A 24,416-nucleotide genomic window follows, 5' to 3' on the forward strand; every position below is an offset into this window, starting at 1 on the left:
ACCAAGCTCTTTGTGTTTACTGTTGAAGCTGGCGACCTGAGTGAAGCATTACACATTGTAATTATAAGTATCATTTGATAGTCGAATACAAATCTGGTAAAGGTTCTTTTTAGCGAACTATGTATTAAAATAGATGTTAAAAACGTACAAGCGCATTATGAGCATTTTTATTGACTTAAATATTACATTGTTTTATCTAGAAGTTCATAGTGTTTGATTACAATAATGAAATAAAGCTGTAATTGGGTTTGTCATTAGCAATACCAACTTTAAACGTGTCAGTTGTAACTGCTTAGAGGCCCTGTCTGGCCTGAAAGCTAACCCAACTAAACGAGAGTTAGCATTTTTCGTGATTGCGTTTCTCTCTTTCTCAGCCGAAGTCACTAGCACCAGTTGGCCTGAATGTTCAATCGACTAATTGGACGGAATACCAAAGCCTATTTCAGCACGGTTACAACAATACATGGTTACATAGTTGAACAAAGAATTTATGGAATAATTCCCACGGTGAGCTTTATTACAACAGTTTTAACACGATACGGCCGACTTGCAATTTCGGTGTGAACATAATGAATTAACAATACATGAAATAGACAAACTATCACCAAACAAACACAATCATAGTCTTCGCACATTGTTTAATTCTCTATCGACACCACGATACCGGCGACACAGACTTCTCTCAATACATTATATTAAAAACCTTTTGTATTTTACAAAGTGTCTAATCAGAAAATATCTTGAAAATCTAGTAGAAAAATTATCCTATCTAGACCCCGAATTTCCTAGATTGTCGTTTATTTGATTAGGCAAAAGACGTGTTTTATTTATGACATTAATTTGTTTATCTGTAATGCAAGCTTTAACTCGCTATGTAATAATGTATTATTAATATTCAATACTATTATTATATCAAAAACATGTGATGCCATGTTTGTTTTTTCGATTCAACACATGATGATTACTATCCAAAAGCATGTACACTAATTGATTTGCAATAATGTTTCCGAATATATAATAACACGAGCATGGTTTAAATTATATTCTGAAATTATAGTCTGAAGCTGAAAATGCCATCAAATAGTAGGGCTCATTGTTTCATTGTCGACCTGTAATGGCTTGAAGTCACCCGGGGATGACTAGAAGTCGATTCTTTTCATCCTAGGGTGACTTCAAACCGATTCATGTCACCCTAGGGTGACTTCAAGCCGACCGGGTGACTAGAATCGGCTTGAAGTCACCTCAGGGTGACATGAATCGGCTTCTAGTCACCCCCGGATGACTTCAAGCCATGTCAGGTCGACATTGACCCAAAGAGCAATAGAAGGAGTTTTCATATGAGTCATGTGTTTCTTATGGGTGATAAGTTGGTTCCTTTTTCCTAGTTCCTTATTCAAATAAGGAATAAGAAACTGTTCCTTATTCCTTATTCACGAGTAACATATCTGTTATACGGTTTTAAAGAACAATAATGCAAGCATTTCTGAAGTAAATCAAAACAAAATAACCCGAATACATTTACTTTATGTATTACGTTACATATTCATGTTTCTTCTTCGCGCTTGCCTAGGATATTTTCTTTAAACCGAAACGATATTTTCTAATTCGAATACTAACTTCACATCAACAAAACCTAAAGCATATACTATTATTTTACATGTATGTGATAAAAAAAATCAAACTTGTACATTTAAACATGTTTGTTTTTATGTATAATCCAGTTCCTTATTCGAGGCTGAATAAGGAAAATGGAACCAGTTCCTTATTCCTTATTCAATCTGAATTAGCAACTGGCTTTTTTTAATAAACATCAATGAAATTGATCAAAAATTAACCACATATAAATGAACATATAATTTATATATTGGTTGTATATGTCAAATTCTAATTGCAATACATTTCTACTAAGTGTTAAGTGATGAATATCCAGTTCCATATTCAGTGTGAATAAGGAACTGGTTCCTTATTCAAAACGAATAAGGAAATGGGATTTTCTTTCTATAACTTATAAGTCAAAAGGAACCAACGAAACGAATAACTCAACGAAAATTATTGTAAATGTTTGTCGGGTGTAACAAATATTTATTACAGTGCAAATATACTTTGCTTTATTTAATAATAACATAGTTCCTTATTCGGTTTGAATAAGGAATATGGAACTGACATTTTTTGACTTAAACATCAATGACATTGATGCAAAATTAAGCAAATATAAATGAACGAATGATTTATATATTGGTTGTATATGTAAAATTCAAATTGCAATACATTTCTACCAAGTTTTATGTGATGATTATCCAGTTCCTTATTCAGTTGGAATAAGGAATAAAGAACTGGTTCCTTATTCCTTATTCAAATCGAATAAGGAACTGGAATTTTCTTCCTATAAATTATAAGTCAAAATTAACCAACAAGACGAATAACTCAACGAAAGTTATTGTCAATGTGTGTCGGGTGTAGCAAATATTAATTGCAGTACATTTCTACTTTGTTTTATTTAATAAAAACATAGTTCCTGGAATTTTCATACTAAACTAAATATTAAAATGAACGAAAGGGACCAAAAATCAATGCAAATCATTAAAAATGTAGGCTGGGTATAAAAAACATTAATTGCAGCACATCTCTATTAAGTTTCATTTAATGATAACAAGTTCCTTATTCGGATTGAAAAAGGAATAAGGAACTGGTACCTTATTCCTTATTAAAGTCGAATAAGGAACTGGCATGTTCCTGCTTAACAAACTCTTAAAATGAACCAAAGAGACCAATCAATCAATGAGAATCATTTTTAATGTAGGTTGGGTATAAAAAAAAACATTATTTGCAGTACATCTCTAATAAGTTTCATTTAATGATAACATAGTTCCTTATTCATATTGAAAAAGGAATAAGGAACTGGTTGACGCATTAAAATCGATTTGTATCCTTAATCATATCCCCTTGTAACTGTTTAGGTATAAGAACGGAATGGGATAGCTAAATCATGACTGGTGTTCAGCTATCGGAAAGTCTTCTCTAGAAGTAAGGGTCAGAAAAAACTTCAAGAACTGTATCAGACGTATTAATTAAAAAAATCATACATTAAAAATAGCCAATAATAAAGAATATATAGCTGTGCTATTCTAGAATGATACGAATTTAAATATCCGAAATTATGGCCTCTGAATAAGGAATTGGACGTAAAGTTAGTTTTTATTCGGAAGCCTGTATTTCGGACGATAACTTTCGGATATGATATATTTTAGAAGGTGTGTGGGTTATTTAAGCTTAAATATGTTATATGGACGTATTCTGTCAGATTTCTTTTTATATTCTATTTGACGATACTCGCTGAAAACAAGTATTATGAAGACGATAATAAGAAAATGGTATTGCCTCACTCAAACATAAATTGAAATTAACCATATAATATTAAATGTCGATGAACATCATGGTATATGTAGGTTCGAAGTTAAAAAAAATAATGCAATATGTTTCGACCTAGTATTATTTAATAATAACGCAGTTCCTTATTCAGTGCGAAAAAGGAATAATGAACTGGTTCCTTATTCCTGATTCAAATCGAATACAGAACTGGGTTTTTCATACTAAACAAACTATTAAAATGAACCAAAGAGACCAATTAATCAATGAAAATCATTGTAAATTTAGGTTGGGTATCAACAAAATTGATTTCAGTACATCTCTACTAGGTTTCATTTAATCATAACCTAGTTCATTATTCGGATTGAAAAAGGAAAAGGGAACTGGTTCCTTATCACTTATTCAAACTGAATATGGAACTGGATAATCATCACTTAAAACTTAGTAGAAATGTATTGCAATAAGAATTTGACATATTCAACAAATATATAAATAATATTTTCATTTATATGTGGTTAATTTTGGATCAATTTCATTGATGTTTAAGTAAAAAAAGCCAGTTTCTTATTCGCCTTGAATAAGGAATAAGGAACTGGTTCCTTTTTCCTTATTCAGCCTCGAATAAGGAACTGGATTATAAATAAATACAAACATGTTTAAATGTACATATATGATTTTTTTTTATCCCTCTGATTCATGTAAAATAATAGTATATGCTTTAGCATTCGTTGATGTGAAGTTAGTATTCGAATTAGATAATATCGGTTCGGTTTAAACAAGAAATCCAGTGCAAGCGCGAAGAAGAAACATGAATATGTAACGTAATACATAAAGTAAATGTATTCGAGCTATTTTGTTTTGATTTACTTCAGAAATGTTTGCATTATTGTTCTTTAAAAACCTATTACAAATATGTTACGCGTGAATAAGGAATAAGGAACAGTTCCTTATTCCTTATTCAAATAAGGAATAAGGAACTAGGAAAAGAAACCAACTTATCACCCATGTGTTTCTTTGAAACTCATGGATTGTGAAAGTGGTGGTTGCAACCAGTGATGCATTCTGTCGTTATTATGCCAAATGTAACGTAACAGGTACACCATCCGGTATTAGTATTTTGCATATCTTATTTTTAATATCATGTTATAACTCAAATATTTATGCCCTCCTTCGAAGAAGAGGGGCTATATTAATTTGCACATGTCGGTCCGTCCGTTGGTCCGTCCGTCGGTCCGTCCACCGAATGGTTTCCGGATGATATCTCAAGAACGCTTACGTTTAGGATCATGAAACTTCATAGGTACATTGATCATGACTCGTAGATGACCCCTATTGCTTTTCAGGTCACTAGGTCAAAGGTCAAGATCACGGTGACTAGAACTAGTAAAATGGTTTTCGGATGATTACTCGAGAACGCTAACGTCTAGGATCATGAAACTTCATAGGTACATTGATCATGACTCGCAAATGACCCCTATCGATTTTCAGGTCACTAGGTCAAAGGTCAAGGTCGCGCTGACTAGAACCAGTAAAATAGTTTTCGGATGATAACTCAGGAACGCTTATGTCTAGGTTCATGAAACGTCATAGGTACATTGATCATGACTCGCAAATGACTCCTATTGATTTTCAGGTCACTAGGTCAAAGGTCAAGGTCGCGGTGACTCGAACCAGTAAAATGGTTTCCGGACGATAACTCAAGAACGCTTACGCCTAGGATCATGAAACTTCATTGGTTCATTGATCATGACTCGCAGATCACCCCTAGAAATTTTCAGATCACTAGGTCAAAGGTCAAGGTCACGTTGACTTGACACAGTAAAATGGTTTCCGGATGACAACTCAAGAAATCTTACGCCTAGGATCATAACACTTCATAGGTACATGGATCATGACTTGCAGATGACCCCTATTGATTTTCAGGTCACTAGGTCAAAGGTCAAGGTCACGGTGACTCGACACATTAAAATGGTTTCCGGATGATAACTGAAGAAAGCTTACGCCTAGGATCATGAAACTTTATAGGTACATTGATCATGACTGACAGATGACCCCTATTGATTTTTGGTCACAAGGTCAAAGGTCAAGGTCACAGTGACAAAAACGTATTCACACAATGGCTGCCACTACACCTGACAGCCCATATGGGGGGCATGCATGTTTTACAAACAGCCCTTGTTGTTTAAAGCATACCGCCTTAATCATTTCAAAATTATTATTATGCATTGTCATTTAAATAAAGATTCTAAGTATATCGGGTAATTTGCATATTGATTGATAAAAGAGCGATTGTGTAAATGAGCAAATACGTTAAAGGGACAGTCAACCACGACGACGAAGTTGTAAAATACCGCATTTTTTACAATTATTAGTTTATATTGATTAAAATTTCACGACTGGTATATTACATTACTTTAAAAAAGTTGTTTAGTTTTCATATTTTCAGTATATTTGGTAATAAATTTTACTGGGTATGTCTACCAGGTAACTACCAGTTAACAATAAATAACGCAAGTAGATTGATCATCATCGTCACGTTGTAAACCCAGGATTGCAAATTGTGCATGCGTAGTGAATTGTACATATTTTATATATACATTGATCACTCTGCTTACCTTATTTATAGTGTGTATATCGTAATGTCACCTATTTTCGCGATGTACTTTCGATTTCACATCGCGAAATGTTATTACCGGATATACTAAAATATGAACTTTTTTGAAGTAATGTAACATACCAGTCGCGATATTTTAATCAATATAAACTAATAATTGTAAAAAATTACGGTATTTTACAACTTTTGTTTTTCGTCATTCGTGGTTGACGTGAATGACTTTAAACAAAGTCATTCACGGGCAAAAGGTGTCACATATCATCATAATTATGTAATTACGAATGTCTAGCGTGTACGTGGAATATTCTACATTACATTAGTGTAAGAAACAAAGATAGTAATAATTCAAATGTCATTTAGTTGAGATCATACGTCTATATTTTACTACATCATTGATTAAGTTAACGAAGACTGGTTTAAGTTCATATATGGATTTTCGTGTATGAGGCATCATGTTTCATATATTTAATTATTAAACAAAAACAAGCCCTTGATACATAGTAAAGAGAGCAACAAGGAAACCCCTTTAACAATTTAATGTGTAGTCGCAGACCAAATAGGAGATTATGTTACTGGTGTATAACCTGTCGTCGTTTATCCATAACCGGATGGTTAAACTACGGGTAATGAATGCAGCAAATGCATATCAAACTAAACGTATTCTTGCATCGAGACCAATAGTATACTCGATACACGGATAAACGGAATATTACCATGGCTGGTATGTACTTTTTGTCTGTTTTAAAAAAAACGGTATTGCTTATCTTTGAAATATAATAAGTTTTACGTGTTTTAATCGGAAAAGGTAAAATGGTATAATAAGTTTTATATTTACAATTATTTAAATGTATTGCACAAGTGGCGGTTAATTTTGATCAATGAATAAACTTTTTTCTACCCTTGTTTATTCAATGTGTGACCAATATCATTTGATAGAAAGTAATATACTAGCTATTTTTTTCAAAAACGCATATGTTTACAAAGTAAATACCGAATAAATGCATAAACAATATATTTTATGTGAATTTTACGTATATATGTATGCATTATCCACTCATTGTATATGCCTCATTGTTTGCACTAGAAAATAAAATTAATACAGGAAAGGCGACCTGACCTTATGCATACACATGTGTTAAAACAATATCATTTTACATGAAATCTCACTGATAATGATTACATATAGAAATATAATTATTGAGCTTGTTAAACGGTTTTGTAATGAATCTTGATTATATAATGAAAAACGATAATTTAATAATATTGTTATCTACTATGACTTTTAATAATTGATTGTATGAATGTTTGGTCTTAAACTGTTCTTATCTCTTGTTTTTAAGTAGACCCACCGATTTACCGTTATAAATCGTTTTTGTAGATAATAAAGTGAAAAGTTTTTTTACGAATTGATTTTTAGATCTCAAATCAAACTGCATGAAAGGCCAAAAGTCGCACTTGAATTCTGCATTATGCAACATGTTTTTCCAACATACACGTAGCGTACCGACGATCCACAATAATGCATAATATTTTTTAGCTAGTTTTATTACAAATTTATAAAATAATGCATTTGCAAAGATATTTCGTTCTTCACGTTTGACATGGATGTCTTTTGATAACAATTTCCCTGCTTTCAGTTGTTGTGTATACTTTGTACTTTTTTCATTGTAGGATTTGGTTCACTGGTAAGAAAAAAAAACATTATCTTGACATTTATTATGTATAGCATATGTAACCAATAAAAATAATGTTATATAATTAATACGGTTTATTTCTATTGTGTTTTATACTTTATCCCACTTCAATAAGCTTATTACATAATATTGAATGTAATGGTCTATAACACGTATTTTAGGATGTCGCAACGATTCAAAGAAATGTACTGTCCCTCGCCCAAAGTCTTTCGGAAGATAAAGACATAAAAGCCGACATTGCTTCCCTTACGAAAAGTGTAGAAAGCCGATTCAAAGACTTTCTGTTTTTGATGGGAAAGACGTGTAAAGATGTTGCGATTCAAGTAGAGCTTTTGATTCAAATGTCTTCTACACAAGATGTTAATGTCACAAAGATGGTTGCATGTGTTCATAGTATCAAAACAGATATAGAAGAAAGCCTTAACGACTTCAAGAAAATTGAAACGAAAACAGTTGAATTATTGACGAAATGTAGACAAAGATTGCAAGAAAAGGAGTCAAATAAACAACAAAGTAAGAGAGAATTGGAAAGGGTGGAAAAACAGCACAAAGAACTAGAATATCAGCGTCAGGTACGTAAAACCATAGTTTGTGTGTTTGAATCCTTACATGAAAATTGATTTATAGAAGGTCAGGGTGTGGTGGTTTGGGTAAAACTGTTGATCAAACAGTAGTATGGTATACGAAACTGAATAAAATACTTAGTTTCGAGAAAAAAGTCGAACAAGTCACTTAATTTAAAGGGTCATTTATATCAATGAATTAATTTATAGACGGGTTTTTGACTGAGTCACAATTCCAAAAATGCAAGAATATTTTCGTTAATGGATTATTCCTTAAATTGATATCAAGTGTACAGCCGTAATAGTACAAACGTTAACGGTAAGTGGTTAGTGAATTAGCTGTTCAATCCGACTGACGCTATTTCGATTCCCGATATTAGCATTTCATTTCGCATTAATTCAACGTATTATTTCGAACTTTTATATTCGTGTTCATGGTATTACCCTTGTAGGAAAAGAATTGACTTTAGAAACTGAAAATTATTAATACATAGATATTGAGACTGATTTTTTGAAAAACTGAATTGGCTTGTAATCGCATCCACGCCACCAAGAGATAGTAATATATGTTCAATTTAATATATAGTATATGATTCATAAAATACATTAAACGATGACGACACTCCTGAACATAATAAAAAAAAAATCCTAGTATTTGCCCAACATTTCTTTTTAATTACAATGTGCAGGTGACCGAAAGAGAAATATGTGAGCTGGACAAGGCTGCTTATGAATTGAACAACAGGGCTGACACACTTGATCGTGAAAAAAATCAGAGTGAATCTAGGGGTTTCGGTGGCTTATTCCTGGCGGCTTTAGGAGTTGTGGCAGCCCCGTTTACCCGTAAGTAAGCTTCGTTCACTTAATCCTGGATCGTTCTTTCATTTTGTTAAAATGTATTATTACATTAAGCACTTGACATTAGGAAACAATGCCATCGTCTTTGAAATTAATAATGTAAATGTGTTGCCCTACATAAATTAATTACTTGGCTTCACTGGCAAAATGTGTTTAGTCTCTTCGATGGCGCAGTAGATTTGTTTAACACCATTGAAGACTTATTGGATAAATACTCAATTAGAGCTAAATTAAGAATGTATATCACCATATTTAAATCTTAAAGGGCCTTAAAAGGAACAAAAATTAATCTCTATTTTGAATGAACTCTTCGCAAATACATATAGATAGCTTCTATTCTAGCCTTGTGAATGTTTGTCTTTCTACTTGGGTGATTCATTTGTTTGTCATATTTTGCGAATATTTTTTGTAGTCTTGTGAAACCTTCTGTGTATGATTCCTTAAATCGTGAGATAGATATGCAGGAATAATGAAACTCTGGATATATTATCAAGAGATAAATGTTTGCCCGGCAGTATTTTTATTTACGGCCAACGACTAATCGCCTATTAAGATAAAGTATTCAAATCTTGAAGCTGCGGTCACTGCCTTCGAACGGTTAATAAAAATAATTGTTTTGGTTTTTAGTTTAACACTCCTTTTTGCTTTTTTTCTATATTTTATCTCGTTTTTATCAAATATCTTGTTGTGTATTCAGCAGGGTTGTATTTAATTTTATAAACAGGGTTTGGCACATATGCATATCTACCTAAATGATGTATTAAGATTTTTTCGATATTTTCCAAAATTCGATTTGATTTCGGAAACTGCTCTACCTGTACAATTTGTGACACTTTCGTTGATATAAACATGACATTTTGCAGATTGAGCTGTTTGCAATGTTATGCAATAAATTGCAACTAAAGGGAAAAGGCAGTTGGTATTTTTATGAACTGCGATGTTTGTATAATATTGTCAGGTAGACGTTACGCACAGGCAATATATATGCTTATTTTTATAACGAATGAATCCAAGCTCATTACAATTATTTTTGTTCTACACGAAACAGTTGGTCTAAGCCTGAGCGTTACGTTAGCAGGAGGTATTGTGGCAGGTGTCAACTTTAACAATGCTGCCGAATGTCGTGGGGCAGCTGAAAGAGCTAGATACTCTGCAGACCAGAAACGAGACATGTCTTTCAGATTTTCGTGTAATATGAGGGTGTTAATTGTTGAAATTGAAGGGCACAACCGAACCATTCAAGACCTTACTCGGCAAATAGGTTAGTAAATCATTTTAGTTCCAGGAACATACTGAAAAACAGACAATACACAAGTGCGGGTGTGTATTATGTATTCAAACTGAAATGTGTTATGTTCATAGTCGCAATAACTATCAGTGACACAATTCTATTAAAGAATGTATTTAACCTCGAAAAGATAAACACTATTTGAATGCATGGACAAGTTTTCTAGTATTAACTGTGTTTGCTCAACAATTGTTGTAACGTGACAGCATTTTTTTTCTACTAAAGCAGTTCACTATAAAAAGAACGCATACATTTAATCCTATTACAATTTTTGCAAATGTGATAAATAGCATTTTCATAAATTCTAATGCTCCAAATTGAAAGCAAATTGACAAAGTTACACAAGTTTGATACATGTTTATCGATTTATATCGAATTGTACACGAAGTCGATTATGTTTCTGGTTTTCATGTATTTGATATAATATTTTGTCAACAAATTAACATCGCCAAACTTGCCTTTCTGTTTATGTATTCTAATAAATATTAGTTCAAGATAAATAAGTAAAATGTTTACAGCGATCCTGCAAACAGACGAGGGAGTACTACAAAAACTTATCGCCGTCACATCAAAATTTACTGACGTTTTGAATAAGATCGACATCAAAATTACAGTAAATATTGTTTCACTTCTACATCTACTACTAATGTGAAGTATATCATTCAAAAAGATGAACTACTACTACTACTAGTAGAAGTACTACTTCTACTACTACTACTACTATTACTACTAAAAAAAAACTAATACTACTGCTACTACTACTACTACTACTACTACTACTACTACTACTACTACTACTACTACTACTACTACTACTACTACAACTACTATTACTACTACTACTACTACTACTACTACTACTACTACTACTACTACTACTACTACTACTACTACTACTACTACTACTACTACTACTACTAGTATTACTACTACTACTACTACTACAACTACTACTACTACTACAACTACTTATACTACTACTACTTAAACTACTACTACTACTACTACAAATACTACTACTACTGCTACTACTACTACTACTACTACTACTACTACTACTACTACTACTACTACTACTACTACTACTACTACTACTACTACAACTGATACTACTGTTACTACTACTACTACTACTACTTCTACTTCTTCTAGTTCTACTACCACTGCTACTACTACTACTACTATTACTACCACTACTACTACTACTACTACTACTAGTAGTAGTACTACTACTTCTACTACTACAACTACTTCTACTCTCTACTACTATTACTACTGCTACTACTCATACTGCATCTGATGATTATTCTACTACAACAACAACAATTACTACTACTACTACTACTACTACTACTAATGCTACTACTACTACTACTACTACTACTACTACTACTTCTACTACTACTTCTACTACTACTACTACTACTACTACTACTGCTACTACTACTACTACTTTTAGTATTGCTACTGATGCTGCTGATGCTGCTACTACTTCTATTACTACATTTTCTGCTGCTGCTACTGCTTTTACTACAACAACAACTACTACTACTTTTACTATTGCTACTGATGCTGTTGCTGCTGCTGCTACTACTACTACTTTTTCTACTTTTACTACAACTACTTCTGCTATTTTTTATGTTAAAACTACAACTACTACTGCTACTACTAATACTAATACCATTACTCTTACTACTACTGCTACTTCTTCTACTGCTGATTATAGTTATGTTAATACTGCTCATGCATGTTCTTCTTCCGTCACCGTTTTTAGAATGTTTTTGTTGTTTAAAAAGTCTTTGTTCTGTACTGAACTATTCATATTTATTCCCATTGTTTAGATTAAATAATTAGTTTTTCTTAAATTGATCGTATTTTCTAAAGTAAAAACGTGTTTTGTTCCATTAAATTTTAATTACAATGAGTATGTTGGTTTTTAAAGTAGTAACAGGATCTTAAAGCTATTGGGTGGCATATTGACACATGTTGTTCATTTTGTTTTACAGTCGATTATATCAAACGTGTTTGAGGCGGGATTACATTCAAATACGTTTACGCTTGAACAAATCGCCACGGCTGGCACACATAATCACGACACGCAAAATAACGAGAAATTTAAGAAATTATTGGTATGCAACCAATGATAAATATTAAAAAACGACATGTTTACAAGTTTAAATTATATTGTCCCATGTTTATTATATTTACCAATCTAAATGACATGTTCATTAATTGAAATGACATATGTGCCAATGTAAATGATATATTTACCAATTGTGTTGATATATTTACTAATGTCTCTGACATATAAACCCATGTTAATGATATATTTATCAATCCCAATGATTTAAGTAAACATTTATAAATTATTGTCAAATAAAATATATCATACACAACTTTTTTTTAACATCATTCGTTCTATAATATGATTTGTCCTTATAACAGTATAGTTTTAAGATCGCAATTCTCCTAGTACCATGTCCAAATAAGGATAATATTATACTTGTGCAAGTATTAATGCGTTGCGTAATATTAATTTTATTACAGGTCGAATGGAAAACTTTGCAAGAAAGTTCTAAATAGGCACACGGACGAGCTCTTTGGCAAAAATCAGTGATACAATCAGTGAGTCCGAGACGTCGTTATGGTTATAACTATCTTGGAAATGTGTGAAATGCAGACGTTAACAGATTTGTCGTTTCCAGCAGAACTTTAACCTATTGAGTTTATATTTCATGATAATGAAATAATAAAACATAAATAGCGTTAGCATTCATTTTTATTATTTGTGATGTTATAATTGGTACTTTTGTAGTTGTAGGTAGTAGTAGGTAGTAGAAGTGGTTATTGTTTTGATGTTGGCGACGATTGCGTTGGCGGTTGTGGTGGTAGTGGTGGTGGTGGTAGTGATGGTGGTAGTAGTAGCAGAAAACTGCTGTTGTTGATGATGCTGATATTGTTTTGTTCATAATCATTATTAGTGTTATTATAGATTTTGTTATTTTATTAGAGTTGGAAATGATAGTTTAGTGTATTTTAAAAATATTTTTAGTTAAATATATTCATGAACAGTCCAGCATATTTACAACTTTTCCATCGATATTCGACCTTATTTTTTCGTCTTAATGGAGTGCGCTGAATAATGTATCGCTACACACGGAAAAACATGTTCGTACAATAACTTTCAATTCATATAACAAATAAAGTAACTTTAAATGTCGTCACATATATGTGCTCTATACATTATTATCAATACTGTTTAATGTGCAAACAAATGGTAAATGCGACCCAATTTAATGATACATTAATCGCCAGTTCGGAATCAACGAAATTATTAGATCACCACTCTGGATATATATTTAATTATCAGTACAATTCTATGTACCATACATTATGTTTTGAATTGTTTTTTAGAGGTTCAGAATGGCATAATACTTATATTTAATAAAGATACGTTCTAAAATGTAAACATTGCAACCTGATGCAATGTCCCCTGTCTCATATGGGCAAGATGTATTAGCTACCTGAACATGACTAATTTGATAAGATAGTACACAAAGATGTGGCGCCTTGTTACAGAAAACTTTAAATAAAACATCACTTTATTGTATGTGGTCTGATTCTGCAAAAATTTAAAGAGATTTCTTTTCGTTGAATCCTGTGCAACAAGTATTTATATTGTGTACTTGCAAACATCATCAATCCACCAAACACAGAACTTGTGAGTCACTTCTTTAGAAGTGTTTTCGAAGCAAGAATGTGAGCTTAAAAAATACATATTATATTGAACAGTTGTAGATTGTGCAAATCAGTTCGAAGCGTGTTTAAAACATAATCCAGCATATTGTCTAACTGTTTGACTGTAAAATTTAATGCAGCGTTTGATGAGTATGAGTCAACGTCTCCTATATCTAACCAGTCGCTCAATATCCCTTAAACAGTATTGCGTTGATCTAATTGACCCACGATCGCGGTAGACATACTACCCAACGGTCATAGTATTTAGTCTGAGCATAAGTCATAATCACTGCGACTACAAGACATGACATCTTCATGAAAATAAGGCAAACCATTAATTTAAGGCGGAAAAATGCGACATAACGTCAATCACCTATCCGAATACAATAGACAAAACTACAGTAAGAAGACGTAATAACATTTGAAGATAAGACGTTTCGTCACCACTCGCTCAAACGATTTAACTATGTATTACAATTATGCCGAGACTTTTGTCCTTAGTTTAATTATAAACACTGTCTGGAGATAGTTCGTAACCACATCCTATCGTTTACAGTCATTATAACTATCGTAAGATAAGCACAGCCTACGACTTAAGACAACCATAAAACCTGCCTGAATATAGATAAGACTTTCTGAAGAAAGCCATGTCTGAAGATAGTCGTAAGCACTGTCTGCAGATGCATATTGCCTGCTGTTCTAAGACATTTATAACCACTGTTAACAAGAAGTCCTAATCTAACCAATTTCTGAAGATACCTTATTATATTTTAAGATTGCCAGAATAGCGGTCAGAATATAGCAAAAATCACTCTCTGAAGATAGACATAACCATTATCTGCAGATGGTGATAAAAGGTGCTTCTATATAGCAATAAATCGTGTATAATGTCTAAATCGTGTCTTAATACTTGTTTGAAGGTTATGACTATCTATATACAGTGATTTCAAGGATCGGCATACTGTAGTTAATATACAAATTATTATATAAATATAAATATGTCTGAAAATAGTCATAACTGTCGACAGATAGTCATACCCACGTTTGAAGATTAAAAAAAAATTCTACCTTAAGACAAGTCGTAACCTTTGACGGAAGATAAGTCCGACTTTCTTTTTGAAGATAGACCGTATTCTCTTTCTGAAAATTAAATCGCAATATGTTTAAATTTCAGTGGTAAACTAGGTCCGAAAAAGTCGTGACTTATGTCTGGAGGCGAGTAATACGTATGACCTAGGTGTATTTGTGAAGACAAGTCTATCATGTTTCTGATTTCTAGTTATCCCTCTGTCTGAAGATAAATCGAAATCGCTGTCTAAAGATAGTCGAATCCACTGTCTGATGGTAAGTCTTAATATCTGTCTAAATATAACTTGTAATCTCCTAATCAAACACACACCCCTGACAGAAGGTAATACGTAACCTCTGTCTGAAAATATTACTTATCATTTGTCAAAAGGTAGATCGTACCCTCTGTCTGAAAATAAGTCGTTTCCTCTGTGTGTGTGAAGATCAATTATATCATCTGTTTGTCTAAAGAACAGTTATATTCTCTGTTTGTCTGAAGAACAGTTATATCCTCTGTTTTTCTGAAGAACAGTTATATCCTCTGTTTGTCTGAAGATCAATCATATCCTCTGTTTGTCTGCAGATCAATTATATCCTCTGTTTGTCTGAAGATCAATTATATCCTCTGTTTGTCTGAAGATCAATTATATCATCTGTTTGTCTGAAGATAAATTATATCATCTGTTTGTCTGAAGATCAATTATATCATCTGTTTGTCTGAATATCAGTTATATCATTTGTTTGTCTGAAGATCAGTTCTTATCCTCTGTCTAAATACAAGTAACACCTCTTTCTGCATGTACGTCATTGCCTCGGTCTAAAGATAGGTCGTATCATCAGTCTAAAGATAGATCTTATCCTCTGGCTACAGATGGGTCGTATCATCGGTCTCAAGATAGGTCGTATCCTCTGTCTAAAGATAGATCGTATCCTCTGGCTTCAGATAGATATTATCCTCTGTCTAAAGATAGATCATATCCTCTGGCTACATAAAGGTCGTATCCTCTGTCTAAAGACAGATCGTATCCTCTGTCTAAAGATATATCGTATCCTCTGTCTAAAGATAGGTCGCATCCTCTGTCTAAAGATATATCGTATCCTCCGCCTGAAGATAAGTCGTATTCTCTGTCTAATGATAGCCATGGTAATTGTGTTTTAGCTTTTTTATTTTTTTTACAAAATATAGGCTCAGTGACCTCTTTATGTTTTCTGACATTCCAAATCCAACACGGGTTGAAAGCATGAGGACACTATATATGAGATAATTACATCCATTTTTATCAAAGAACACACATTGTAAAACAATACTTTTCATGTATGAGTTTTCATACTTAATACTTAAAAAAACGTTGTTTAGTATCCAATAGTTTTCGTGTTTAATTATAACATTTAATTAACATCGCAGTTTTATTTGGCAATGCAAGTTGTCTGTCATTCCAAAGAAAAGTTGAATTGTAGGCATGAGGTCATTGATAGATTTCTTTCCTGTCATTTACTTAAATTTATCATCTCGAAGAAGGATGTGTTTTGAATTATATATAATTCTTTTACAAAGAGTTAATATTGCAATATCGTATTATTAAATTATGTTAAATTCTAAATAAAATACTAATAACTTGCAAAGCTGGTTTTTTTTATGGTGGCTGACACATAATTGATCATATGTGTCGTATTGGTGACAATTGTTGTTCTGATTGGTATTTTTGTCTTTTTTATTTTTGCGGGCGGGTTTGATGGTTGCTCACAAGCCAGATCGATGAAAAGAGCGGCACATGTCTAAACTGTCGTATATGTGCTCATTTTTTCGTTCTGGCGATGACAATTTATCTCTTAGATGTGCTAGCACATTTCTTCATACACACCAACAATCAATAACGATATGGCAGAATTCAACCACGATATATTTTTAGACCCAAGTATCAGAGTTTTAAGATTTAAATATTTTGAAGTTGTTTGCACTTTGAAATTCAGTTAGTTGTATGGACCCAAAGTCAAACAAACTTTGATGTGAATGTTTACTTTTTGTCTTAAATTATTTTATGTTGGAGAGCTTCATTTTACAAGAATGAATAACAAGTCATTGTCCATTTATCTTTAACAAGACGACCAATGCAGAGCTCAAGTATTGACAACAAGAGCTGATTTGTGCTTTATCAGCATTTGGAGGCTATAAATGTTTACGACATACTTCAGAACTGTCAATTTGGATATTCGTTTTGTTTGCTTTGCACTTTATTATCAGCATTAAAATATTTCCTTATCTGCGCAATAACACTCTTTTTTCATTTTGCAACGCTTGTATTACAGGAACAGTCTCGATTTGCAATTTTATTCGTAGGACAGTACACAAAATATAGTTAGCAATTGAGATTAACTTCTTAATGTGAACACACATGTAGGTATGAATATTTTCATATTCACACATTTTCCACATATATTGAACCTTGTTCTCTTGTCTTTAAGGTTTGCGCTGAATAATGTATCACTACACACGGACAATTATTTTCGCACAATAATTGTTAATGCATATAGCAATTAAAAATACTTGTAATGTCTGTACATACATTTGCTCGATAGATTGTTATACATACTGTTTATGGCGTAAACAAATAGTAAATGCGATCGTATTTAATGATACATTTAATTATGAATAAAATTATATGTAATATAAATTCTGTTTCGAATTTATTTAGAGATCCAAAAAGGCATCGTCCTAATATAATATAGACACTTTCTAAAAAGTATACACTGCACCGCAAGGAGAAAAATTGCCTCTGTCGCATAGAGGCAGGATGTATGAGCCACATGAAACATGACTTGGGAACTTATTTGATTAGATAGAACACAGAGAATATTGTAATTAAAAAATAAATTGTGGTTTGTATTTTAAATTTAGTTAATTATTGAAAGTTTAAGCTCTCATCAGCAATGACCAAACAAATAGTTGGATCATACAGCCTTGGAGTGGGAATCAGAAATCTTTACCCAGCTTTGCACTTCTTGATCATAACAACGCGTACATTTTGGCAAGTTTTTTTTATCGACAAGTTGTTTACACTTAATCAAGCTTTATCATAATATATATTAATTTGCACGGAGGTTCCTAAATCTAAGTATAGTCATACGCAATGTCAGAATATCAGTCATACTCCCTCTGTATTAATATACGTCGTAACCCCTGTCAAAAGATAAGTTGTTACCTCTGTCGGAAGAGAAGTCGTAATCTCTTTTTTAAGATAGATCGTATTCATGAAGACAGGTCTATCATGTGTCTGATTTCTTGTCATACCTTTGTCTGAAGATAAATTGAAATCGCTGTCTGAAGATAGGCGTATCCTCTGTCTGATGGTAAGTCTCAACTTCCGTCTGAATATAACTTGTAATCTATTAAAAAAAGTCACACCTCTTACAAAAAGTAGCTTGTTAACTTTGTCTGAAAATAGGTCGTTTTCTCTGTTGAAAGATAGGTCGTATCATCTGTCTGAAGATATGTCAGACCTCTGTGTGAATTTAAGTCATTACCTCGGTCTAGAGTCAGTCTAATCCTATGTCTGCTGATTGTATCCTCTGTCTGCTGATCGCTGCCATAATCAGGTTTTTTTTTCTTTGAAAAAGATTACCGGAAGGACCTTTTTATGTTTTCTGACATTTTAAATCCAACACGGGTTTAAACCATGAGGACACTTTCTTAGATAAAAGCGTTCATTTTTATCCAAGAACAACAAAATAAAACACAATAATTTGCATCCATGAGTTTTCATATTAGTGCGCTAATAACGTTTGTGTTATCCCAAATTGTAAGTGTTTAATGAGGAATGTTAATTAACATCGTACTTTTCTTTGGTAATGAACGTTGTCTGTCATTCCAAAAAGGTGAATAGTAGGCGTGAGGTCACTTTAAAGATTTCTTTTGTAAATGACTTTAATTTATCATCTTTAACAAATATTTTTTATCCATTATATTTAATTCTTTTACAAAAATTTAATACTCAATAATATTATTATTTAATAAAGTTAAATTATAAAAATAAATCATTATTTGCAAAGGTAGTTGGTATGGTGGCTGACAAGTGATTGATAATATATGTCGTATAGGCCGATATTGTTGTTGTTATCATTGGTATTGGTATTGTTGTCATTTTTGACGATGCTGCTTTCAGCAGCGAGTCAAGGTTAACATACCATGAAAAAATTCTTCACAATGGCAAGCTATGTAAAAGGCCGAGCCAGTCCGATTGAGATAGCGCAGTTTTTCTAATCGGCATACCTCGCTCATTAGCATTGATAACATCTCCGGCAGATACTAAAACGCGGACCAGTCTGCGGACGATCTAGATTATGATTTATAATCTATATCGTCCTCAGATTGGTCCGCGTTTTAGTGCGACACACATTCTCCAGCAGAGTTGTCGTTCGTGTCGACAACAATGGCCGCGTCCATGAGAGAATGTTCAATTTCGTTTCAAAACTTTCTTACAGCGTACATCGGCTTTTTTGGCTATTTAGAAACTGTCATTTAGGATATATGAGTTATTTATACTTAATCTCCACTAATGTCAACAATGGATTGAATTCGAAGGATATATTCGATGTGAATGCAGGACTTAATTTTGGATCTGTAGACTTGACAGCTGGACACAGCAAAATTGGTATTTTTAGTTATCAATTTAAGTCACATTTTGCTTTGGAAATTGTATTCGAGAATTTTGCGACTTATTGAATGACTATGATATCCGATATCAACATATCACATGGGATTTGCATATCACCAACTTCGACACCAAGCTGTCCTGAAAACATTGATTACAAAGTCTTTACTTTGTTCAAATTACTGGTTTGTATTATTTCTTCTTTCTATTTTAGTATTTGATATCATTTTAAAGTCAAATGAACAGTGTCACAGTAAAAGAGACATTAAGGTGATTGTGGCCAGTTTGGATCTAGATCAGTATGCAGTCGCTTGAAAGTTGTTTGCTTAAAAGCGGTTTTCTGACAATAACAAATAGTGTAATTGGATACTGATTTGACTGTCCTTTCCCTGTGACTTGCCTCAAAAAATAGTGTTGTCATTAATCAAATGATTTTATTTCGAACATTAATCAAGTGTTTTTTTCTGGTCCCTCGGAATCAATGACTCCACCACTTTCGTGCTGAGAAGTGAATACTGCTTAAGGCGATGCCCGGGGGCGTGAGAGATGTTGCATCTTCCATTATCTCTCATGAACTGATTCAATAATACTGAGGCTGCAATAATTGATTAAAATTTCGGTTTGGTTGCTCTGACGAGAGATCGAAAAATTTCACATATCTTCCTCAAAGCCTAGTGGTAGAGTGTCGTCTTTGATTGCAGAAGGTTGTGCTGGGGTTTGATCCCCAGAAGTGACATTGAAAACAAGCTAACTTTGTTATCTAAACAACTGCTCAACCTGATATACTTAAGATAATGTGAATTTTCTCTCACAATGACATGATGGTCATCAGTTATATTATATAAAAACGCACAGCAGTAGTAAACACTGGGACAATAATTAATGAATGCATCTTTCATTTGTCTTTGACACTTTGAGTTTGACATGGCCTAGATTGAAATATGTGACTTGACTTTACCAGCAATCAAGTGACAGAGCTGAAGTATAAATGTACCATTGAAGATCCCCTAAATCCAGATTTGCTAAGCCTATTATAGAAGTGTGGAAAGTTTTAAGGTTGTGACAAGTAAGCAAAAATGGGTCATTACCGAGAGACCACACTAGTAACTGATCTATGACTGTTTTAAAACAAGATAAATCAGTGCCCGATTTAGATTTCATTACATAGTTCAATCAAAATTAATTTCAGAAGACTGGTAACAGTTTAATGTTAACCCTTACGAAACTTTAGGCCCTGCGGCAACTATTAGCGGCTCAGTTGCCGCAATGTTGCGACTCGGTAGCTGCTACTAGTTGCGGCTTTGTAGCCGCATGTTCGTTTTTCGTATGAAATGAGCTTTCTGGCTACTAGTTGCGACTCGGTTGCCGCTACTAGTTCTGGCTATGTTGCAGCTGCTAGTTCTTGCTCTGCTCTGGCTACTAATTTCGGCTCGGTTGCCGCTACTAGTTGCCGCTTTGTAGCCGCAAGCTTGTTTTTTGTATGCAAATGAGCTTTCTGGCTACTAGTTGCGGCTCAGTTTCCGCTGCTAGTTTTGGCTCTGCTCTAGCCGCAAGATTTATGAAATAAATCGTCTGCTGTTCTAGAGTGTAATGATTGCAATCCTTGACAGCCATGAACATATATGAACCTACAATACCATATTATACATTGCAAACCAATGCATTTTATACTAAAAAACTTCCTAAAAGTCTATAGTTATAAAGTGTTAATTATTTGAAGTAAAATGTAATTGGATTTAGTTTTCACTAGTTTATTAACTTTACAATGACATGATGTCTAAATTTTTTTTTCGTGATTTAGGACAAATGTTCATAAAAAAATGACCATTTAGGACACCTGTCCTGAGGAAAGTGAGGCCAATCTGAAAATCTGCAACATTATTTTATTTTTTAATCAGAAACCCTCTTAGAAATAATATATATGGATTGCTTTTGTCATTTATGTTGACTTGACAATTGGCCAGCCCAACAGCTAGAATAAAAAGATAATGACAATCTTTTGAAATAATCCAGAGATAAAATTAATCTTGCTCTCATACATGTAATTTAACTGCTTTTGTTTAAAAGCAACAGCAATTAAAATGTAAAAATAAATTATCTTATAATAAATAAGTATAGATACAAACCTTTACATATGAATTAAAACATGTTTTTTTTTCCAAAACCTTTGTTTTTAGCCTAATCAAATGTAGAAGAAAAATTTCAGTGTTAAAACTTGACATCCTTTTTTGGGGTATGACTAATCATATTTAATATTTCAATAATTCAGGTTTTTATTTCCAAATCCATCCTTTTCATTAATATACACCAATTTAAACTGTATTAACCACCACAGCTTACTTACAATGACTTTAACTCTTTCCCAGTAACTTCTTTTTGTTTGTCAGATTCTTCACCTATTTTGATTTTGTCTGATGCCATCATCAGTGATTTCATGACATCATACAAAATATGATGTCATTCTACAATTGTGCCTACCTTCTGGCTACTAAGAGCCACTAGTGGCTACTATAAGACTTTTGTGTTTTCAAGATTAATATTAAAGTATTGGTTGTGGCTACCATCTTGCTCATAATTGCACTTTTGTATATAAGAATATGTTCTGGCAAGCATCTGGCTACTATGAGCCGCTAGCGGCTACTACGAGCCGCTAGTGGCTTTAAGAGCCGCTAGCGGCCATTACTAGCCATTAGATTGCCACAAGGTAGTCGCTAGCGGCTACTATTGGCTACTTTCTTGCTTGTAGTTGTGGCTTCAAAAATGGTAGCGGCTTTGTAGCCGAAACATTGCCGCTACATAGCGGCAACCTTTTCATTTCTGTAAGGGTAATGTTACCAATGTGTCAGACCAGGGCCTTTATTTTGAAATCTAGGACATGCATGGTCAGATGATGTCATTAAAGATTTTTCAAACACATACAAATGTGGAAAGACTATGCAAAAAGAGCCGTACGGCTAGCCTCTTGTCTACCGGTACGAGGCCGTACAGCTAGCCTCTTGTCTAGCCGTACTGGGCCGCACGACTAGCCACTGCCAAATGAAATACACTTCAAAGTATATATTTGTATGTCAAAGTACAATTTGTACTTCAACGTACAAATTTTCTGAACAGCCGATCAAAACACTTGTCTCAAAAGCCCCTTTTTCTTCAGATTTCATAATAAATGTTTAAAATCTCTTTTTTAATTGAGGACAAAATACATATAAGTATCAACATTGAAAAAAAAAACATTTTACAAAGAAGTTTCAAGTATTTAAAGGATTGAAATAGATTAAATACCCATTTTAAGAATATTCAAGTTAACCTTTTTTCAAATTAAAATTATAAAGAATATTGTGAGTATTTATTGACTATGCGGGGCGGAATATCACGGTCCAGCGCATTACTGTGTAGGAAATTCCCAACGTTAACCAAACGATTACGGCATTAAAAATGTAAAATAAACTCCCTGGTTTGGTTGTATTTTGTGCTAACCATAATTTGAGGTTAATAATCAAGTCAAAGGTTAATTCCCCCACGCCTAGTCAATAAATACACACACTATCTTTGAGTTAACGGTCGATAGTCACATAATTTGGCATAAATAATGATAATAATGTTCAATAAATACGCTCAATATCTATTAGTTAGCGGTCGATAGTCGCATAATTTGGTATAAATACCAAGGCAGTTTGTAAAACATGCATGCCCCTCCCAATATGGGCTGTCAGTTGTAGTTGCAGCCATTGTGTGAATACGTTTCTATGTCCCCCACCACTATAGTGGGGGACATATTGCTTTTTTCCCTGTCTGTCTGTCCGTTGGTCTGTTTGTGCCAACATTAAAATTTTGACTATAACTTTTGCCATATTGAAGACAGCAACTTCATATTTGGCATGCATGTGTATCTCATGGAGCTGCACATTTTGAGTGGTTAAAGGTCAAGGTCATCCTTCAAGGTCAACTTTCAAAAAAACTAAATCAAAGGGGCGCAGAAGGGGACATAGTGTTTCTGACAAACACATTTCTTGTTTGTCAATGTGACCTTTACCTTTGACCCAGTGACCTGAAAAGCAATAGGGGTCATCTGCCAGTCATGATCAATGTACCTATGAAGTTTCATGATCCTAGGCTTAAGCATTCTTGAGTTATCATCCAGAAACCATTTTACTATTTCGAGTCACTGTGACATTGACCTTTGACCTAGTGTCATGAAAATCAATAGGGGCCATCTGCCAGTCATTATCAATGTACCTATGCCGTTTCATGATCATAGGTGTAAGTATTCTTGAGTTATCCGGAAACCATTCCTAGGCGTAAGCATTCTTGAGTTATCATCCGGAAACCATTTTACTGTTTCGGGTAACTGTGACCTTGACCTTTGACCTAACGACCTGAAAATCAGTAAGGGTCATCTGCCAGTCATGATCAATGTACCTATGAAGTTTCATGATCCTAGATGTAAGCATTCTTGAGTTATCATCCGGAAACCACTTTACTATATCGAGTCACTGTGACCTTTACCTTTGATCTACTAGTGACCTGAAAATCAATAGGGGTCATCTGCCAGTCACGATTAATGTCCCTAAGAACTTTCAT

General features: G+C 33.4%; 3 protein-coding genes across 7 annotated transcripts in view; 2 read left to right on the top strand and 1 right to left on the bottom strand.

Annotated features, from left to right (window-relative positions):
* Positions 1-24,416, bottom strand: part of LOC127840808 (uncharacterized) — a 251,389-nt gene that overhangs the window by 127,146 nt on the left and 99,827 nt on the right. The window lies entirely within an intron of this gene.
* LOC127840810 (uncharacterized) lies at positions 6,541-13,152 on the top strand. The gene is made up of 8 exons (XM_052369229.1): positions 6,541-6,701; positions 7,652-7,665; positions 7,836-8,246; positions 8,927-9,080; positions 10,144-10,356; positions 10,902-10,996; positions 12,390-12,512; positions 12,931-13,152. Exons 1-8 carry the CDS (start codon positions 6,695-6,697, stop codon positions 12,964-12,966), a joined length of 1,053 nt encoding a protein of 350 aa, XP_052225189.1. The 5' UTR covers positions 6,541-6,694; the 3' UTR covers positions 12,967-13,152.
* Positions 19,620-24,416, top strand: part of LOC127840806 (CAP-Gly domain-containing linker protein 1-like) — a 52,952-nt gene continuing 48,155 nt past the window's right edge. Inside the window, exon 1 of one of the 5 annotated variants that reach the window (XM_052369226.1) lies at positions 19,620-20,023. In XM_052369226.1, coding sequence (XP_052225186.1) covers positions 19,910-20,023 — 114 coding nt within the window. In that variant the 5' untranslated portion in view covers positions 19,620-19,909. The remainder of the gene's footprint in view (positions 20,024-24,416) is intronic. The other 4 variants (XM_052369219.1, XM_052369222.1, XM_052369220.1 and 1 more) reach the window with 4 other exon arrangements.

The sequence above is a fragment of the Dreissena polymorpha genome, chromosome 8 (assembly GCF_020536995.1).
Source record: "Dreissena polymorpha isolate Duluth1 chromosome 8, UMN_Dpol_1.0, whole genome shotgun sequence".
In the NCBI taxonomy this organism is placed as follows: Eukaryota; Metazoa; Mollusca; class Bivalvia; order Myida; family Dreissenidae; genus Dreissena; species Dreissena polymorpha.